The sequence below is a fragment of the Echiichthys vipera genome (assembly GCF_963691815.1).
Source record: "Echiichthys vipera genome assembly, chromosome: 19".
Taxonomy (NCBI): Eukaryota; Metazoa; Chordata; class Actinopteri; order Perciformes; family Trachinidae; genus Echiichthys; species Echiichthys vipera.
The window spans coordinates 13,535,594-13,551,343 of record NC_139844.1 but is presented as its reverse complement, the minus strand read 5'-3'; the positions used below and the strand labels follow the sequence as shown (position 1 = coordinate 13,551,343).

The window sequence follows — 15,750 nt, the reverse complement described above, 5'->3', positions numbered from 1 at the left end:
TTTTCTGCAGCCGTCCTTCCTCTCTGCTCTCTCAGTCTGCTGGTCAGCCCTCTCTCTATGTCATTATCAGTTATACATGAATTATCAGAAATGTCCGAATTACTGATAATGAAAAATCATAAATATGCACAGAGAGGCGGGACCGGTCTACTTGTCCAAAGGACACGGCAATAAGGTTTTACAGTGAATCAATGACGCTGATAATGAAACTTTTAGTGTAATAATGAGTGAGAGTGAACTTCAGGGTGTTAATGTGATTACATGTCTGGACCATCTGAGACCATGTGCTTTAAATGTTATAAATAACATTATTGAAATGGAAATTTATGTTCTTCTAATGCGTTAACCAAATAAAATATCTGCTGTTATGCTAAATCTGCAACTACACTGTAATATACTACTACGTACAGGGATGACAGCCATGGTAAAGACAGGTAATTTTAAGGTTCTAGCATTTCCCTGCTAAAAGAGCAATACATGGCTGAATATGAGTAATGTATTTCTTGTATTTGTGTATGCTACATAAAACATGTAGTTATGATCAGTTCTGCACATCTGTATCTACACAGCACATCTTCAGATGTATACACTTTGTTTTGTCTTCTGTGTTAAAACTGTGTAAATGAGACAATGATTAGAGGCCATGCTTGCAGTTTATTGTGTGGATGTTTTGATTTTGAGGCCTAAGATCTTACCACCTTAAAAAAGGACAGGTTGACTAAAACGATCTTCACTGAGTTGTTTGATTTCAAAGGTCCCATATTGGAAAAAGTGAGATTTCCATGTCTAATTTTTTATTATAAAGCAGGTCAAGGTGCTTAATAAATACTGTGAAGGACTCAAAATGCTCAATCCACAGGGAAATGCACATGCCCGTAGTCAGAAACTGTGCCTTTAAATGAGCCGTCAGGACTTCTGTACGGTTGTGATGTCACAAAGGTAGTACACAGTCATTTGCCTTCTGTGGTGGCAGTGCAGAGACGAACGCTGATGCAGAAGACCCAGAAATGTTGACCAATCAGAACAGACTGGGCTGTTTCGGTAGGGGGGTCTTACAGAGACAGGAGCTAAAACGGAGCGTTTCAGACAGAGGGTGAATACAGGTTTATTCAGACAGACTGTATGAGAAAAATAATGTGCACAATGTGAATATCAAAGCATATAAACATGTTCTAGTAGAAACCAGAAATACAAGTATGAACCTGAAAATGAGCACGATATTGGAGCTTTAAACACCTAATATTATGAGTCCTTGACATGTTGTCTTGACCTCTCCACTACAACAATATAAGGTCAGGAGGTCAGGAAACACGCCACTGTAACAGCAGATACATGGTGTGACAGGGCAGAACAGCGCCAGTGAAAGAGGGTGGGGAAGATTATCTTGGTTATTAGCAAACAAAGTTGTAACTATCTCTTGAGAAATGACAAACAACTATTTCCCTCAACTATGCTCCTCATTGGCTTCATGTCAGACCAGTTACATACATCTGGAATAAATAGACCGGTGACAGGATTAGAAAAATCATTAGTAAATATGACCTACAGTGTATTTAAGAATTGAGTGTCAAAGAAGTTAAACTTTCTACTGAACCTTCTGTGGGAGATTTTTTGTCCCATAACTCCAAGAAACATTTAATTTACGTCCACTTTTATTGATGAACAGCAAAGATTACCTGAAATCGCCACCTTCAAGGCCTGAGAAACATTTTTCTTTTTTTTTTACACAACAACGATGCTTCAGTGTTGTATCGTCCCCGATCTCTCCTCTGATTAGACAAGTGATAGCCAGAAGAAAGGGCAAAGAAGTTACGAAAACAACTAACCAGATTATTTACTAGTACTGTTTTTATGTCATGATGTACAGACTTTAAAACTGTCTCTAATTCTGTCTGCATCACTGCGTCAGATCATTTGGACAGCTGTACACACTGCAATGACTCAGCTGAGGTTGCTCTTTACTGAATATGTGTACTCATGATCTCTCCATTGTGTCCCTGTTGCTCCCAGAGGATCTAAAATGCTGCGGAACTATGAACGTTGTCTCTAACCGAAAGTCGACTCCAATCATGATTACCGTAATCCAGATATATGAGGCCGCACTGCCTTTACAGTCTGTTATCTTCCCTCAAGGACATTAACTCTGCATGACCTTCCTGCTGAAACAAGGCTGTTTATCTCCCTGATCTATGCTAATCTTTGGACAGGCTTAGATGGACTGAACAGTTTGTTCTGTAATTACAACTTCTGCATTATGCAAAAACATCATGATAGTCATCCAAACTGTGTGTGCAAACAATTAAAAACTGATGGGCCAAACTTGACCTGGGATTAAAGCACTTTAGTTGTTGTTGTTGTTACAAGTTAAGTAGCTATAAAGTTCTGCAGCTTTGACAAAAATCTCTATATTTAGTTTGACTTTTTAAGTTTAAGTGTTGTAATGAATAAAAATAAATAATTTTAAGTTCCACATTTTGTCATCTAATATTTTATTCCATTACTTTTGCTGATGTTTTAGTTCTCTGCCGTGGTATCGTTTCAGTATCGGTATCGAGATATTTTAGGCAGGTATCGTACCGAAGTCATAATTTTGGTATCGTGACAACACTACTTTCTTCTCCGTTCCCTGTCTCAAGAATTTCATCAAACATCTTAAAACGTCTGATCACAAACAAGTACTTTATTACTAATAAGTATTTATTTAGAAGCCTGCGGTGTTACAGGTAAGTACGAATCAAGAGAGTAGATGAAAGTGCTGTTTGTCAAACTGCTGAAAGTAAAATCCTTTACTTTTATTCCCTCTCTTAAACAGAAGAACTTTAATTTAAAAATGCTCATATTAGCTCCAAATGCTCAGAACAAGAGCAGACGTGAGTATACAGCTTCTTTGACTTTTTTTGGAGTGCAAAGAACGACTACGGTTTTCTCAGTACGTCCTTTTAATTTAGTGCATAAAGGTATGAACGGATATAAAATTATAAAAAAAACCACAAAGGAATAGAAGGAACAACAAGAAATGGCGTAGTAATGGCGATAGACCACCAGATGCAGTGAGGAGGCGAGAGATCTCTATAACATGACACACATTTTTAACATTATAGGACATGGGATGATAAAGTGCACGTGGCATACAATATAAATGCAAAAAGCTTATTGAGGTGGTAGAAGTGGAGCAGCAGAGCATGTGATTAAAAGCTTTTACAGTTAAGCCTGTTGGGATTTATATTATACCTAACTTTTTTATTTGGATGTATGCCATGTATGACCAGTAAATCACATTGTCTTGATTAGCTGTGAGGTTAATCTGTTACTTTATGAGGTTTCTTTTTTTTTTTTATAGTACATGATAAGTATTTGGCTACATATTAGTGTCTGGGTAGTATACTGGTAAGTGTGGCCTGTGGTGGCCTTGATCAATGCTAAATTAGTCTATAATATTTGATAACTAAGTGCACAGACTCATGCTTTATTTATCTGACTCTGGAGAGATTAAATTAACATAAACAAGCACCTAACACCTGACAAACCAGGGACTTGTCTTAGAGCAAGGGTGTCAAACTGATCCAGTAAAGGGCCGTGTGGCTGCAGGTTTTCATGCCAACCAAGCAAGAACACACCTGACTCGACTTACTCAATCACCTGAACTGTCTTCACACAGTTGATTTCAGGTGTGTTTTTGCTTGGTTGGCATGAAAACCTGCAGCCACATGGCGCTTTACTGGATCAGTCTGACACCCCTGTCTTAGAGGATAAGGCTGGCATTTTTCTATTTTTTAAAAACCAGCAATGTGTTAGTCCATCTCTCAATACCATCTGATGTCCCTGTCCTTTATGGCAGCCCCAGGCCCATTTAAATGAATAATATATGTAAATCTTCAAAAACTACTCACAATCATATAGTTTCACTTAAAAAAGGCAAAGTAATTTACACAGCTGGGCACTGTATTTTTTATTTATTTAGCAAACACTACCAAACAGCAGAAAAACGTGAATTTGTTGGGAACTCTTGTGTGTTTTTAATAGAATTGAACAACAATGGAGCTCTGTGGCACAGAGAAATAAGCTTTATCAGGCTTCACCGAAATGCTTAATTTTTACACCAAATAAGTGCCCATAAAACTCCCTGATGTGCGCGTGTGCTCTGCTGCCCCCACGTGGTCATTATTTAGAGCCCCAGATACCAAAGAAACACCGGGGAAACTGGGGAGACTCCGCATTCAAAATAAAAGCATGGACTTTGTAATTGGATAAAAGTATGATGTTTATGATGCTGGTCTTCCGTACATATCCTACTAAAAGTTCAACAAATCAACTTAGATCATTATCATTAAGTTTTAACAGTTTAAAATGGCGTCGACTCAGTCAATGTTTTTAGCAGGGATTTACTTTGAAAGTTTTGACCCGAAGATGTCGTCCTCGCTGCTCTGCTCCCATCTGAGCTCAGTTTGACAACACTAACGGAGGAAACGACGACCGACATAGAATAAAGACAAATCTGTGGTTAAGGACACCTTAAGACGACAAAAATCTCCATTTATTCGCAACTGCTATTTCGCTATCCAACGTTACGAGGTGAGAAAGTCGGCTTTGACATGGCGTTATCGGGTGTTCGGCCGTTGACGTTAATCGTTGTTCGGCCGTTAACGGTTAGCTGTTGTCTGGATGCCTTCAACATTTGTTATCTGACAGACCGTAGGGTCGATTGTTTTGACTTCATAAAACTCACATCTTTTGTTAGTTTATGACAGGAACAACTATTATTTTGTAACCTAACGTTAGTTATTGACAAACAGGCCAAATGATGCCTTCATGTGAGTCACGTAAACCCCAGCTTCGGTGTGAAAGTCGTACATAGTAGCTACTTGTCTTAAACTGTATGGATTGTTAGTATGGGTGCATTTAAATGGTCCCAAACACTTTTGTCATTAGAAAAAAACAAGTGGTGAATATGGATAAAACCCTCTGTATATGTAATTTTATGTCATGATATCGTTCAGGCTGTAATAGACTTTCTGGAAAACCAATTGATTTTTTTTTATGGAAATAATGATCTGACTGGAATATCTGGTAAATCTATCTTACTATACCTGACAAATTAGAGTCCTATTTACATTGATGCAAAGATGTAATTGACTTGCAACATGGCCCAAAATGGACTAATACACGATATATTAAAAGGAGAGCTACCACAGTGTGAAAGATATTGCAAAATTTCTGACATAATGCATTGTCCTATGTCTCACCCATGAGGAGAAGATACAACTTTCCCCTGTTGTATTTACTTAGTTGCAGTACCTTCAGTTGCTGCAGAAATTTGTTTTATGTCATGTAACAGGGCTACTTTCTCCATATATTTTCGTTTTTACCTTCTGGTGGTAGTGGAAATGGGGCGGATCTTCGTGGATCACATTGGCGGGACTCGCCTCTTCTCTTGTGCCAACTGTGACACCATCCTGACCAACCGAGCTGAACTCATCTCCACGCGCTTCACCGGAGCCACCGGCCGAGCTTTCCTGTTTAACAAGGTACCTGCACATCACCTCCTTCACCTGGGTCATGGATAACAGCAGAGATGTACTTTTTAGTGTATCAGTTAAAATACTTTATCGCAGGAACATTTACAGTGTAGTTTAAGACAGCGTTAACGCTGTAATATAATTATAACTCAGTTGACATTAAACAAATTGTGTTATTCATATTATGATCAGTTCCTCACAGATGCTAGTAAGCTTTTCAGAATGCCTCACAACCACAAACATGCACATGCACAAAATAGTACTGGTTAATTAATCTGATTAGAATCAGCATTAACATGAATTTGGAATTTGTTTAAAAACAGAAATAAGAGATATTCATTTGTCCTGATGCCAATAATAAAACTAGCATTTATGTTTTTGCAATGGAGATGATTGGCCATTAATCTATTAATAGCTCCAATAATTTGATTACCACTTGAAAGTTCAGGCTTCTTAAATGAGATGATTTGAACCATTTCACTATTTTATATTATTATAAATGTTATATACAGTATTTGGGTTTTGTATGGAAATGGATGGATATTGGTCAGGATAGAGCTTTTGAGAATTTGTTTTGTTTTTGCATTTCTATTCTACTTCTTTATTTTTTTACACTTCATAGAGGAAACCATTAATCAAAAATGAACATCACTGCAGTTGCCCGCCTAAACCCCATCTGAATTCAAATTTAATTCACACCTATCAGACTTTGAAATGTTTTCACTTGCTGAAATAACTTGAAAAACTTGTAAGACTTCAGTAGAAGATCATTAACTATTACAGTGACATGCTGCCCACCAGGTTGTCAATCTGCAGCACAGCGAGGTTCAAGACAGAGTCATGCTGACAGGAAGACACATGGTGCGGGACGTCAGCTGCAAGAACTGCAACAGCAAGCTGGGCTGGATGTACGAGTTTGCCAACGAGGAAAGCCAGCGCTACAAAGAGGGCCGTGTCATCCTGGAGAGGGCGCTGGTGAGGGAGAGCGAAGGCATCGAGCATGTTCCCTCTGACAACTCCTGAGCCCACTCCTGTTGCAGATCCAGTGATCGGTCTGTGCAAACTACAGCTTTTCCTCCAGCAGCAGTGCCCTGACTTGCACAGACAGGGTGCCACTTTTGAGTAGAGCTACACACAAATATAATATCACAGGCTGTGATCTTTGTGGGAATTTTAAACAAGAAGTGGTGGATATTTCCCCGTAACTTTAAACATCGAAGAATTTATTATATGATGGGTGATACCATTGCTTCTCTCAACCCATTTAAAATCGCCTGCAGTTTCAATGTGTTCCCAACAGACTGTGATGCCCGGGAAGTGTGTTGGTGCGGTGGGATATCGGCAGCTGTCAGAGTGAGAGGATCTGCTCCCACTGCCCTTCAGGAAGTTCAGATAGATAGACAGATAGTATGTAGTTATGTAGAGGTTCGAAAAAGCCATTAAAGGCATTGGTGAATTCTGATTCAGTCAAGTGTTCACTATATCAGAAATTATCTAAATATTGAGTTTGTTTTTTTAATATTAGCTGTATTAGAATATCCCTTAATAAGCTTCCATCGTCATGTTGTTATCAAGGTGATAATTTGATTAGAGTTCAGATATCAGATATAGAAAATTGCATTTTAATACACTCTTTCTGAACCTGATTTACTGATCTTAAATCCATGTGCTGTTCATTTTCAGTGAGCTCTTGTCAATTACTTGTTGACTTGTTGGCAGATTAATTGAATGAGACTGAGACATGTTTTTTTTTGTTAAAAAATAAATATGTTCAAACAGCATTTATTCATTGAATCTGTTTTTTTTTTGTTTTTTTACATGTCTGTCCATAATCATCAATTTTAACAGTGTGTTTTTCCTGAACTCTCACAATTTAGTATTCTGGGAAATTTATTATTTTTCATTCCATTTTTTAGGACATCTTGATCTGATAATTATGCCCTACTGCCATGCAACTCACAAGTGTTTGTGTTGTTTTAGCCTATATATATGTATTATATATTTGTTGGTATTTCTGACCATTAAGTGTTGGCAACCTCTGTCTTCATGTCAGAAGAAGACCTCTATCACAGAGCTTACCAAAACAAGGTTTTACGCAAAAGTTTCGAGACTAAAAACTTGCTGTACAATTGAAAATGGTTGAATACAACAGAGTGTCTGGCTCCTGTAAAACGTAATGTGACTTGGTCACATAGAATATTGTATAATATATTGTTGCTTGATTATCTTTTCATCGTTAACAAACATTATAAAGGTGTCACAGTTTTTTTTCTTGTTTCAGTGTATGCAAATTATTTAAAATTATACATCGATATAACCCTGTAAACTCTATTATTTGCAAATATTTCCAATATTTATGACAAACGTAGCTTCTGTAACCACACTGTAGAAACACTAGAACATTTACTCGTCCAATTCCTGCATCTTTTGGACTGATTTTCAGTTGGATCTCGAAAAAACATTTTAGCAAAAATATTACATTTGGAGAAACTGACCTGTTACTAATATTCAAACACCCAGATTTATCGAATAACGAACAGTATTTAATTAATTTATCTTAGCTCAATTTTATATTCATAAAATGAAATATCTTGCCCTCCTATAACTGTCAAAAAAAACTAACCAAAATGATGAGTTAATGCAAATCTTATAATTGTATAACAAATTATGTAAATCCCTGTGTGTGTTCATTATTATGTATTTTATTTTATGGTTTTTAATTATTATACTCGTGTTCTGTACATTTTTTTGTTTATGAATCCTTTTTTAAATAATAATTTAATAAAAATATGTCAACAGGACAGGAGGAGTACAAAGGCCCAGGCTGTTGCCTAGCAATAGAATTCCATTGAAAGCAGCGGGTTACATCCAGAGCAGTTTTGACAGAATTACCGTCAGTAAATATTATGATATCTTTGGTAATACTGTTAAACACATTAAAACCAAACATTCCCAACGAAGGGCTTCTCAATTTTACGTTTGTCATTTTATCATTCTGGCTTCAACCGTTTCAGAGCACATAAAACAAACTCACCCGTCGCAAAGTCGAGTCGCGCTGCACTCTGGGAAATGAAGTTCAGTTTGCCACCAGACAGGAACATCTGAACCAGATTCACTGCTTGATGTGGAGCTGGTTGGGCAACATTCCCCCAATCCTCCCTGGAGAAATGTTTGCTGGGTTTGATGGCATGTGACGTGGGCAGGACAGTCTATTTACTTGCCTCTCGGACGGACACAAAGCGGAGCAACGATGGCCGTCGGTGAGTTGGTTTACCAGTTTATACAAGCTAGCATGATAGGCTAATGTTAGCCGCCAGAGGACCAACAGTAACGGTAACGGAAATATAAATAAAATAGCTTGCTAGCTGCTAGTTATGTGTCAGTCATAGTGTCGTGGTAACACTTGTTATGACTCTTAAAAACTACATTAAGTTGCCATTGTAACTACATTTCTCCCCTCAGAAAATGTGAGCGTGGTCTTCAAACTGTACTGCCTGACAGTGATGACACTGGTGGCGGCTACATACACGGTGGCACTGCGGTACACAAGGACCATCTCATCGGGAGAGCTGTACTTCTCCACAACTGCAGTGTGCATCACTGAGGTCATGAAGTTAATACTGAGTCTGGGGATGCTGACAAAGTAAGTGTCGGTCATCGTACATACTCCGTTAACACCTTTCACTACAGGCGTGTACTTAGAAAAAACGACAACATGGATAAAGTGTTTAGAAAGGTCCTTGTAAGTGAAAAAGTGACCAAGTGAGTGGATACAGTAGCAACACATGTCTTTGGAAAAGAGCAATACATAATCTGTCTGTCTGTACAAGATTGATAAAAAACAGAACTCTCAAGAACATCACAGTCTAGAGGTAGAGGGACAGTAACATGAAACCACAGGCCAGCAGCCCTTATTTTCCTATTTGTAAATATTATTATAGGTCAGTTGAGATGTAACAACAGGGACCAGGATCATATAGGAAGACATTTATCCCCTTAACTTCAAACAAGGATTATTTACTCCTCAGCTCAACTGCTATTTTTACTCATGTCATATATGTGTATACCTGGAAAAGTTTCATTCTTTAATCTCTTAAAGGGTGATGTGTGCTTACACATAAACCTTTTAACAAAGAAAACTATTTGCATAGCACCTAGCTTTCATCCACATTCATTCAAATTTACTTCCTAGTCTAATGCTCATGGAAAAAATGGGGGGGGGGGGTATAGTAGAGAAAATATTATAATGACAATGATACAACTCAAATAATAATAATAGACAACAAAATCAAGGGGAATAAATATAATAATGGCTTTAAAACATTCAAGTTTTTGTTAAAAGCCAGGCTAAAGAGGTAAGTTTTAAGTATATGTTTTAAGTAAACAGTTTAAGCTGTTCTCTGATATTCATGAATGTGCTCCAAACATAAAAAGCCTCGCTAGATGTGTTTGTCCTGAACTTTGGAACAACAAAAAAAATTGGGTCATATGTCCTGAGCTGCCTTTGTGGTTCTTACAAGCATGCCAGACACTGTTTTCAATCCTCTGTTTTTAAACACATGTAAGAGTGTATAAGAGTCAACAGTTATGACAAAGTGGAAATCTATTTAAGTGGTTTATCGAAGGTATTTACACATGTTCATCAGTCTGCAGTCTTATTCTCGTCTGCTTCTCCTTTCAGAGAAACAGGAAGCCTCACCAGACTGAAGAACGCTTTAGTCGAACATGTATTCTGCAGCCCAAGAGAACTGCTGAAGCTGAGCGTGCCCTCGATAGTGTATGCAGTTCAGAATAACATGGCCTTTCTTGCCCTGAGCAACCTTGATGCAGCAGTTTATCAGGTATGAGGTGAATCCAGTTCTTATGATGTTCAAATGAACGTACGCTCAATACAATGGCTGGGTGTGGATCGTTGGCGAACCTGTTCTGCACCCACTAACTTGACACGGACTGTTAATAGACACAACTGTTTCATCAGTGACACGAATTGATACGAGAGCTACCACTAACAAATGTTTTCATTATTAATCAAACGGCTGATTTCTGGATTAATCGTTAGTGGAAACAGTACATCACGATTTCCAGAGGTGATGCTAAAGTGAAATATGTAATATTTTAACCACGGTTGTCTTTGAGAACTGCACTGATGAGAGTGGGTGCATATTGAATAAAGTGTAGTTGAGTTAGCAGTTTGCCTATTCAAATACAACACAGCTAGTTTTATTAAAGACTAGTCTTTTAATTATTTATTTTTATTAATCCCATACTTGTTTAAGTCTACAAAATGTCAGAAATTAGCAAAAATGTCTTTTATATGTTCCCTGATCCTAAGGTCACAACTTTAAAATATCTTGATTTGTCCAAATCTCAAGATACTCCAATTAAAGCATCAAATCCTGGCATTGGAAAAGCTGGAAACACAGTGAATGTTTGGCTTTTTTTTTACATGAATAATGACAGAAACAAAAGATCAGTTATTAGAATTTCTGTTGATTCATTTTCTGTCATTCGACTAATGGTTTCAGCACGACTAGACACGCTGCGGCACAGAAGCTTGCACCTAGACTTTGTCTTTAGGGGGAGAATGGAACAATAAAGAACAGATTTATGGAAACTAAACTTCCAAAATAGAAATATTGATACCTCCAGTGTGAAGTTCAGGGTGAAAAGTGTAGTTATTCTCAGCAGTTTTCAAATATCTACAATATTCGTGGAGCTGTATCTGTGTTTTTCTGACAATAATTGCTCAGTCCCCCTCCTCTCTATAAACAGGCAATAGATTTTAGACCTAACTTGTGTTTTCCTGTGTAGGTGACTTATCAGCTGAAGATCCCGTGCACGGCCTTGTGTACAGTCCTCATGCTGAACCGCTCTCTCAGCCGGCTGCAGTGGTTCTCTGTCTTCATGCTTTGCGGGGGCGTAACACTGGTCCAGTGGAAGCCTGCGGAGGCCACTAAAGTTCAGGTGGGGGGTGGAATAATTTCAGATTTATATGTTGTAACCAGCACGGTGAATAAGTGAATTCTAATCAATCCACTGTAACTCATTCTATCATGGATTTGGCTTTTTATTACCTGTATTTTCTCAAGTGCAGGTGGTATTCACCGTCTGTCTAGGGGCTCATGTCATTTCTTTTTTTCCCCCAGATTGAGCAAAATCCTTTCGTGGGGTTCATGGCCATCGCTGTTGCCGTCGTTTGTTCTGGATTTGCAGGTAAAATCGGCAAAGGATTCTTTAAAATCCTTTTTGTCCATTATTGATTTAGCTCCTACACAATACAAATACTTGAGTAACTAAACAAACACTGTGCCTAAACATTGACCAGCCAAGTAAAAGCGTGATGTGTACTGAAACTGACACCAGCCGATGTCTTTTCTAATCACAAGTTGCTTAAAGTGAATGGATTTTTGTTTGCATTGCTGTCGTTGAGGAGTCAGATGTGTCACCTTGTTTTTAACTTCTGATTAAGGTGTGTACTTTGAGAAGGTGTTGAAGAGCTCAGACACGTCTCTGTGGGTGAGAAACATCCAGATGTACCTGTCCGGCATTGTGGTCACCCTGATTGGTGTTTTGATGACGGATGGCGAGAAGGTCTTGGAGAAAGGCTTCTTCTATGGTTATACACCCTGGGTGTGCTTCGTAGTATGTAAGTATGACTAAAACCTGAGGATGTTTTCTTTTTGATTTCACTTTTCTTCAGTGTTTTAGCTGCTCTTTGTTCTTCCAGTCTTGGCCAGTGTGGGTGGTCTGTACACGTCGGTGGTGGTGAAGTACACAGACAACATCATGAAAGGCTTCTCTGCTGCAGCCGCCATCGTTCTCTCAACTGTGGCGTCCGTCCTCTTGTTTGGACTACAGATAAGTAAGTTAATTTCTCAAAAACATTGTTGTTATACTAGGATGGGCTGGGGTAGTTTATTCCAAGACAGAGGGATCGCATCTATTCCTCGATGGTCAATAGAGTACTCGTTTTTTCAAATTTATTTTTAGAACACAACGCATCTTCCTGCAGGAATAATGATGCACAGAATACAGGTTACCCAACAACTAATTAGAATCAGAAATACTTTAATAATCCCGGGGGGAAATAGTTTTTGTTTCAAACTCCAGCTATTATTATAATGTTTATTCTCAGTCAAAACAGTCACAGTTACCCTGAAAGGATTTTTTTGTTCACTTCAAAACATTGTTTCCTTACAAAAAAATAATTAAATTTGCGTTTGCAAATACATACATGCTATGAATTATGTTAATGATCTGTCCTGCTGTGGAGAACATGCGCTGCGATGGGTGACAGGTATCATCAGGTGCTGCTTTGACAGAGCGCTCAGTTTTTTGTCCCAGTGCCTGTTAGACTTGTTGGAAACAAGCTTCTAACTCGTTGACATCCATATTATTATCAGAGCCTTGCACAATAACCCTGTCATGTAGTCAACACAACTTCTCTCGGATGGTGAGGCGAAGAGCCGGTTCCAAAAATTGCGTGTGCACCCAAAAAAACTTGAGTGGCGTTGTTTACCCATGGAGTTGAAACGAGGACTACTCAAGGAATCGTTCGCTCACACCCATCCCTATGTTATGCTGATAGCTTTGCCGTCAGTCTGGCGAGACTGACTCAGACGAGGGTGTGTTTTATGGCTTATGATTGTCACAAGTCACATCACAAATTTGCCTCCAGGGATTTTAGGATCTATCCAGCATACAACACCACCTATCCTTGACTTGGATTTGTATGTTTGCACATACAAAAATAAATGTTTGCTCATGCTGGAAGGGCAACCAAAGAAAATCTTGGTCAAGTGAAATTCTAACCATCTCTTCAAACAATCAGTTGGTCAGAAAATGAAATCTGCAAATTATCTTTAGATTGGGAGCATTTTACCTGGTAGCATTGTGTGTCCACCAAAGTCTTTTTTTTCCTGAGACCATATGTTTTAAAAATTCTGTGACGTCCATACAAGCGCTTGACCAAACGTGAGACAATCACGGCTGTCAATCATGACGTTTCACACGGTTTTTATAGCAACAAATAATGAATTAAAACCAAATGTACAAGAGAAACAAACACTTTGACAAACATCAGCGTGATAAAAGCTACCAGCATTTACAGAAACCATATTTGGGGAAAATGTATTTGAGGCTTAGTTTTGAGTTTTTAGTTTGCCCCATGTCTCATTCGCTAACAGTGTAGAGGGGACAGGGTTTATGACCAGCCAGCCATCAGGATAGCAATCAAGATACTTTAGCTGACAAATACCATCAAGAACAATCGTCACATCCTACATGTGCACATGCTAAACAACAACGAAGGAGAAATGAATAATGCTGGACGGTATATATTTGTCCTCTCTACCTTGATACTTCAGCCTTCCTTTGATCCAGAGCAGGTACTCTACCTTGTGCCAACAATTTACTTCCTTATCATAGCAACCAGACTCAACCAAGGTGTCTCAGACGGAGGAAAAAAAAACATAGCTAGCCCCCAGTGGAAAACGCTTTGGTGGAAACACAGCATATGAAAGTAACACCAGCAACTGCAGACAAAAGCATATTGAACAACCGACCAGAAGACGTCAGCCCAACATGCTGGTCCAAAAGCTTAGGCATATATTATAAAAATGCAAACAAAGGTTTTTACAGTTACACAACTATTCCACAAATGTCTTATCTTAAATTATGGAAATGTCTCATCTTGCTTTTCTTTCCCTCTCGTGCAGCGATCTCATTTGCCTCTGGAGCCTTGCTGGTGTGTGTTTCCATCTACCTGTACGGACTTCCAAAGCAAGACACATCTAAGTTAAGCCGGCAAGACACAGACAAGGAATCCAAACAGAGACTGATCAATGTGTGAGTCACTGGGAGCACTGCACTTGGGAGATTAGGGAGCCACTGTTACTTTCCAAAAGAACACTCGGTTGAGACATCTCTGTGTTCAGTTCATTGAAGAAAAAACACACATTTGACCTGAAACTGACCTTTATAGCTAGCTGCTTTTAAAGTTTCCTAATTATCTGAAGCAATCAGTGAAAACTTGGAATTAATCTTCAGCCGTGCTGGAGCGATAAGTGTAAATACTTTCATTTTGATGTCGCCATATATCAGTTCCAGGGGGCATTTAACTGCACAACTCCTTATCTTGTAGTTTTCAATCAGAACTTTGTCTGCTCTACACTGTCTAATGTTAATGTCTTATGTCCATATCACATAGTGCTAATTTCGAATGTGCCCAACTCATGGGAAAACATACTTGAAAGGATGACGACAGACTGCATGTGTGATTATGTTTATATCATCTCTCCTGTGTCTTGTATCTTTTGTATCACATCTGTGTCACATTCTGTCATTAAAACTGAATTGAAATATGGTAAAAGCTACTTTTTCTGCTCAGCATCTACGCAGTCCTACCAATGAAGTATTTCTTTGCTTACCTCCTCCCTCAAACAGTGATTCTCCAGTTGTAGCTCAGCAGCCATAACTACACAAGGCAGGCCTGTCAAGCTTCCTCCACGTGCCGAAGCCCTGTGTACAGTAGTAACAGCGACGGTCAGCATTTAAAGAGTTTAGAGGGTGGTTTGGCCTTTCTAAATCAAACACTTAAGTGTAAAAACTATCCTCCTTTAGGTTTTCTTTTATCTTCTTTTTGCTGTGGTATCGAAAAAGGTATAGAGTATTGTTTTTTCATTCTAGTATTGTATGGAAGTTGAAAATTCTGGTATCGTGACAACCTTACTCTGCAGTGGTCATTGGTATTCATCGGCCCCAGCTCCGATTTGCATTGATGCACACACAACAACAGGGTGGACAAGCTACATTTTGCCCCTTATCTGGCAAAATGCTATGTTCCATCAGTAACTTCTGCTCCTTTTTTTTTTTGACTGACACGTTTACTAACCCTGTTTTCCAGCACGTTTGTGACACAGAAAAAAGAGAAAGGCATAGATGTCTACTGGCAATGGGAAGACAGTAAATCCCCTATTCTATGTTCATTTTGCTGAAAAAGGGGTATTGGACTAACTTTTTTCTTTATTTAATGTCTTCTACATGGGTCATCAACAGGCGAGGGTGCTGATTTGTTTCCAGCTGTAAACAACAGTCAACATGAAAACCAAGGGAGGAGTAACTTGCTTTGATAATGATCTGTGTGAGTTGAAAATACCGGAGACAATAGTAGGAAATGCATATTCTACTCTGGATTCAATTAAGGAAGATGATTTTATTTTGAAAATGTAAGGCT

General features: G+C 38.6%; 2 protein-coding genes across 2 annotated transcripts; both read left to right on the top strand.

Moving 5' to 3' along the window:
* Positions 1–4,432: 4,432 nt before the first annotated feature.
* LOC310961931 (protein yippee-like 5) lies at positions 4,433–7,275 on the top strand. Its single transcript, XM_083934237.1, has 3 exons — positions 4,433–4,572; positions 5,380–5,525; positions 6,318–7,275. Exons 2-3 carry the CDS (start codon positions 5,385–5,387, stop codon positions 6,537–6,539), a joined length of 363 nt encoding a protein of 120 aa, XP_083790363.1. The 5' UTR covers positions 4,433–4,572; positions 5,380–5,384; the 3' UTR covers positions 6,540–7,275.
* Positions 7,276–8,616: 1,341 nt separating this feature from the next.
* slc35a1 (solute carrier family 35 member A1) lies at positions 8,617–14,886 on the top strand. Its single transcript, XM_083934393.1, has 8 exons — positions 8,617–8,776; positions 8,979–9,159; positions 10,198–10,357; positions 11,328–11,480; positions 11,663–11,729; positions 11,986–12,162; positions 12,244–12,378; positions 14,234–14,886. Exons 1-8 carry the CDS (start codon positions 8,767–8,769, stop codon positions 14,365–14,367), a joined length of 1,017 nt encoding a protein of 338 aa, XP_083790519.1. The 5' UTR covers positions 8,617–8,766; the 3' UTR covers positions 14,368–14,886.
* The last annotated feature ends 864 nt before the right edge of the window (positions 14,887–15,750 follow it).

What these genes read in the sequence shown, in the direction of transcription:
- LOC310961931 (XM_083934237.1), top strand. Translation starts at nt 5,385, where the DNA reads ATGGGGCGGATCTTCGTGGATCACATTGGCGGGACTCGCCTCTTCTCT. An exon ending in GAGCTTTCCTGTTTAACAAG is followed by an intron (nt 5,526 to 6,317) that starts GTACCTGCACAT and finishes GCTGCCCACCAG; the next exon opens with GTTGTCAATCTGCAGCACAG.
- slc35a1 (XM_083934393.1), top strand. An exon ending in AGTCTGGGGATGCTGACAAA is followed by an intron (nt 9,160 to 10,197) that starts GTAAGTGTCGGT and finishes TTCTCCTTTCAG; the next exon opens with AGAAACAGGAAGCCTCACCA. An exon ending in CTGGGTGTGCTTCGTAGTAT is followed by an intron (nt 12,163 to 12,243) that starts GTAAGTATGACT and finishes TTGTTCTTCCAG; the next exon opens with TCTTGGCCAGTGTGGGTGGT.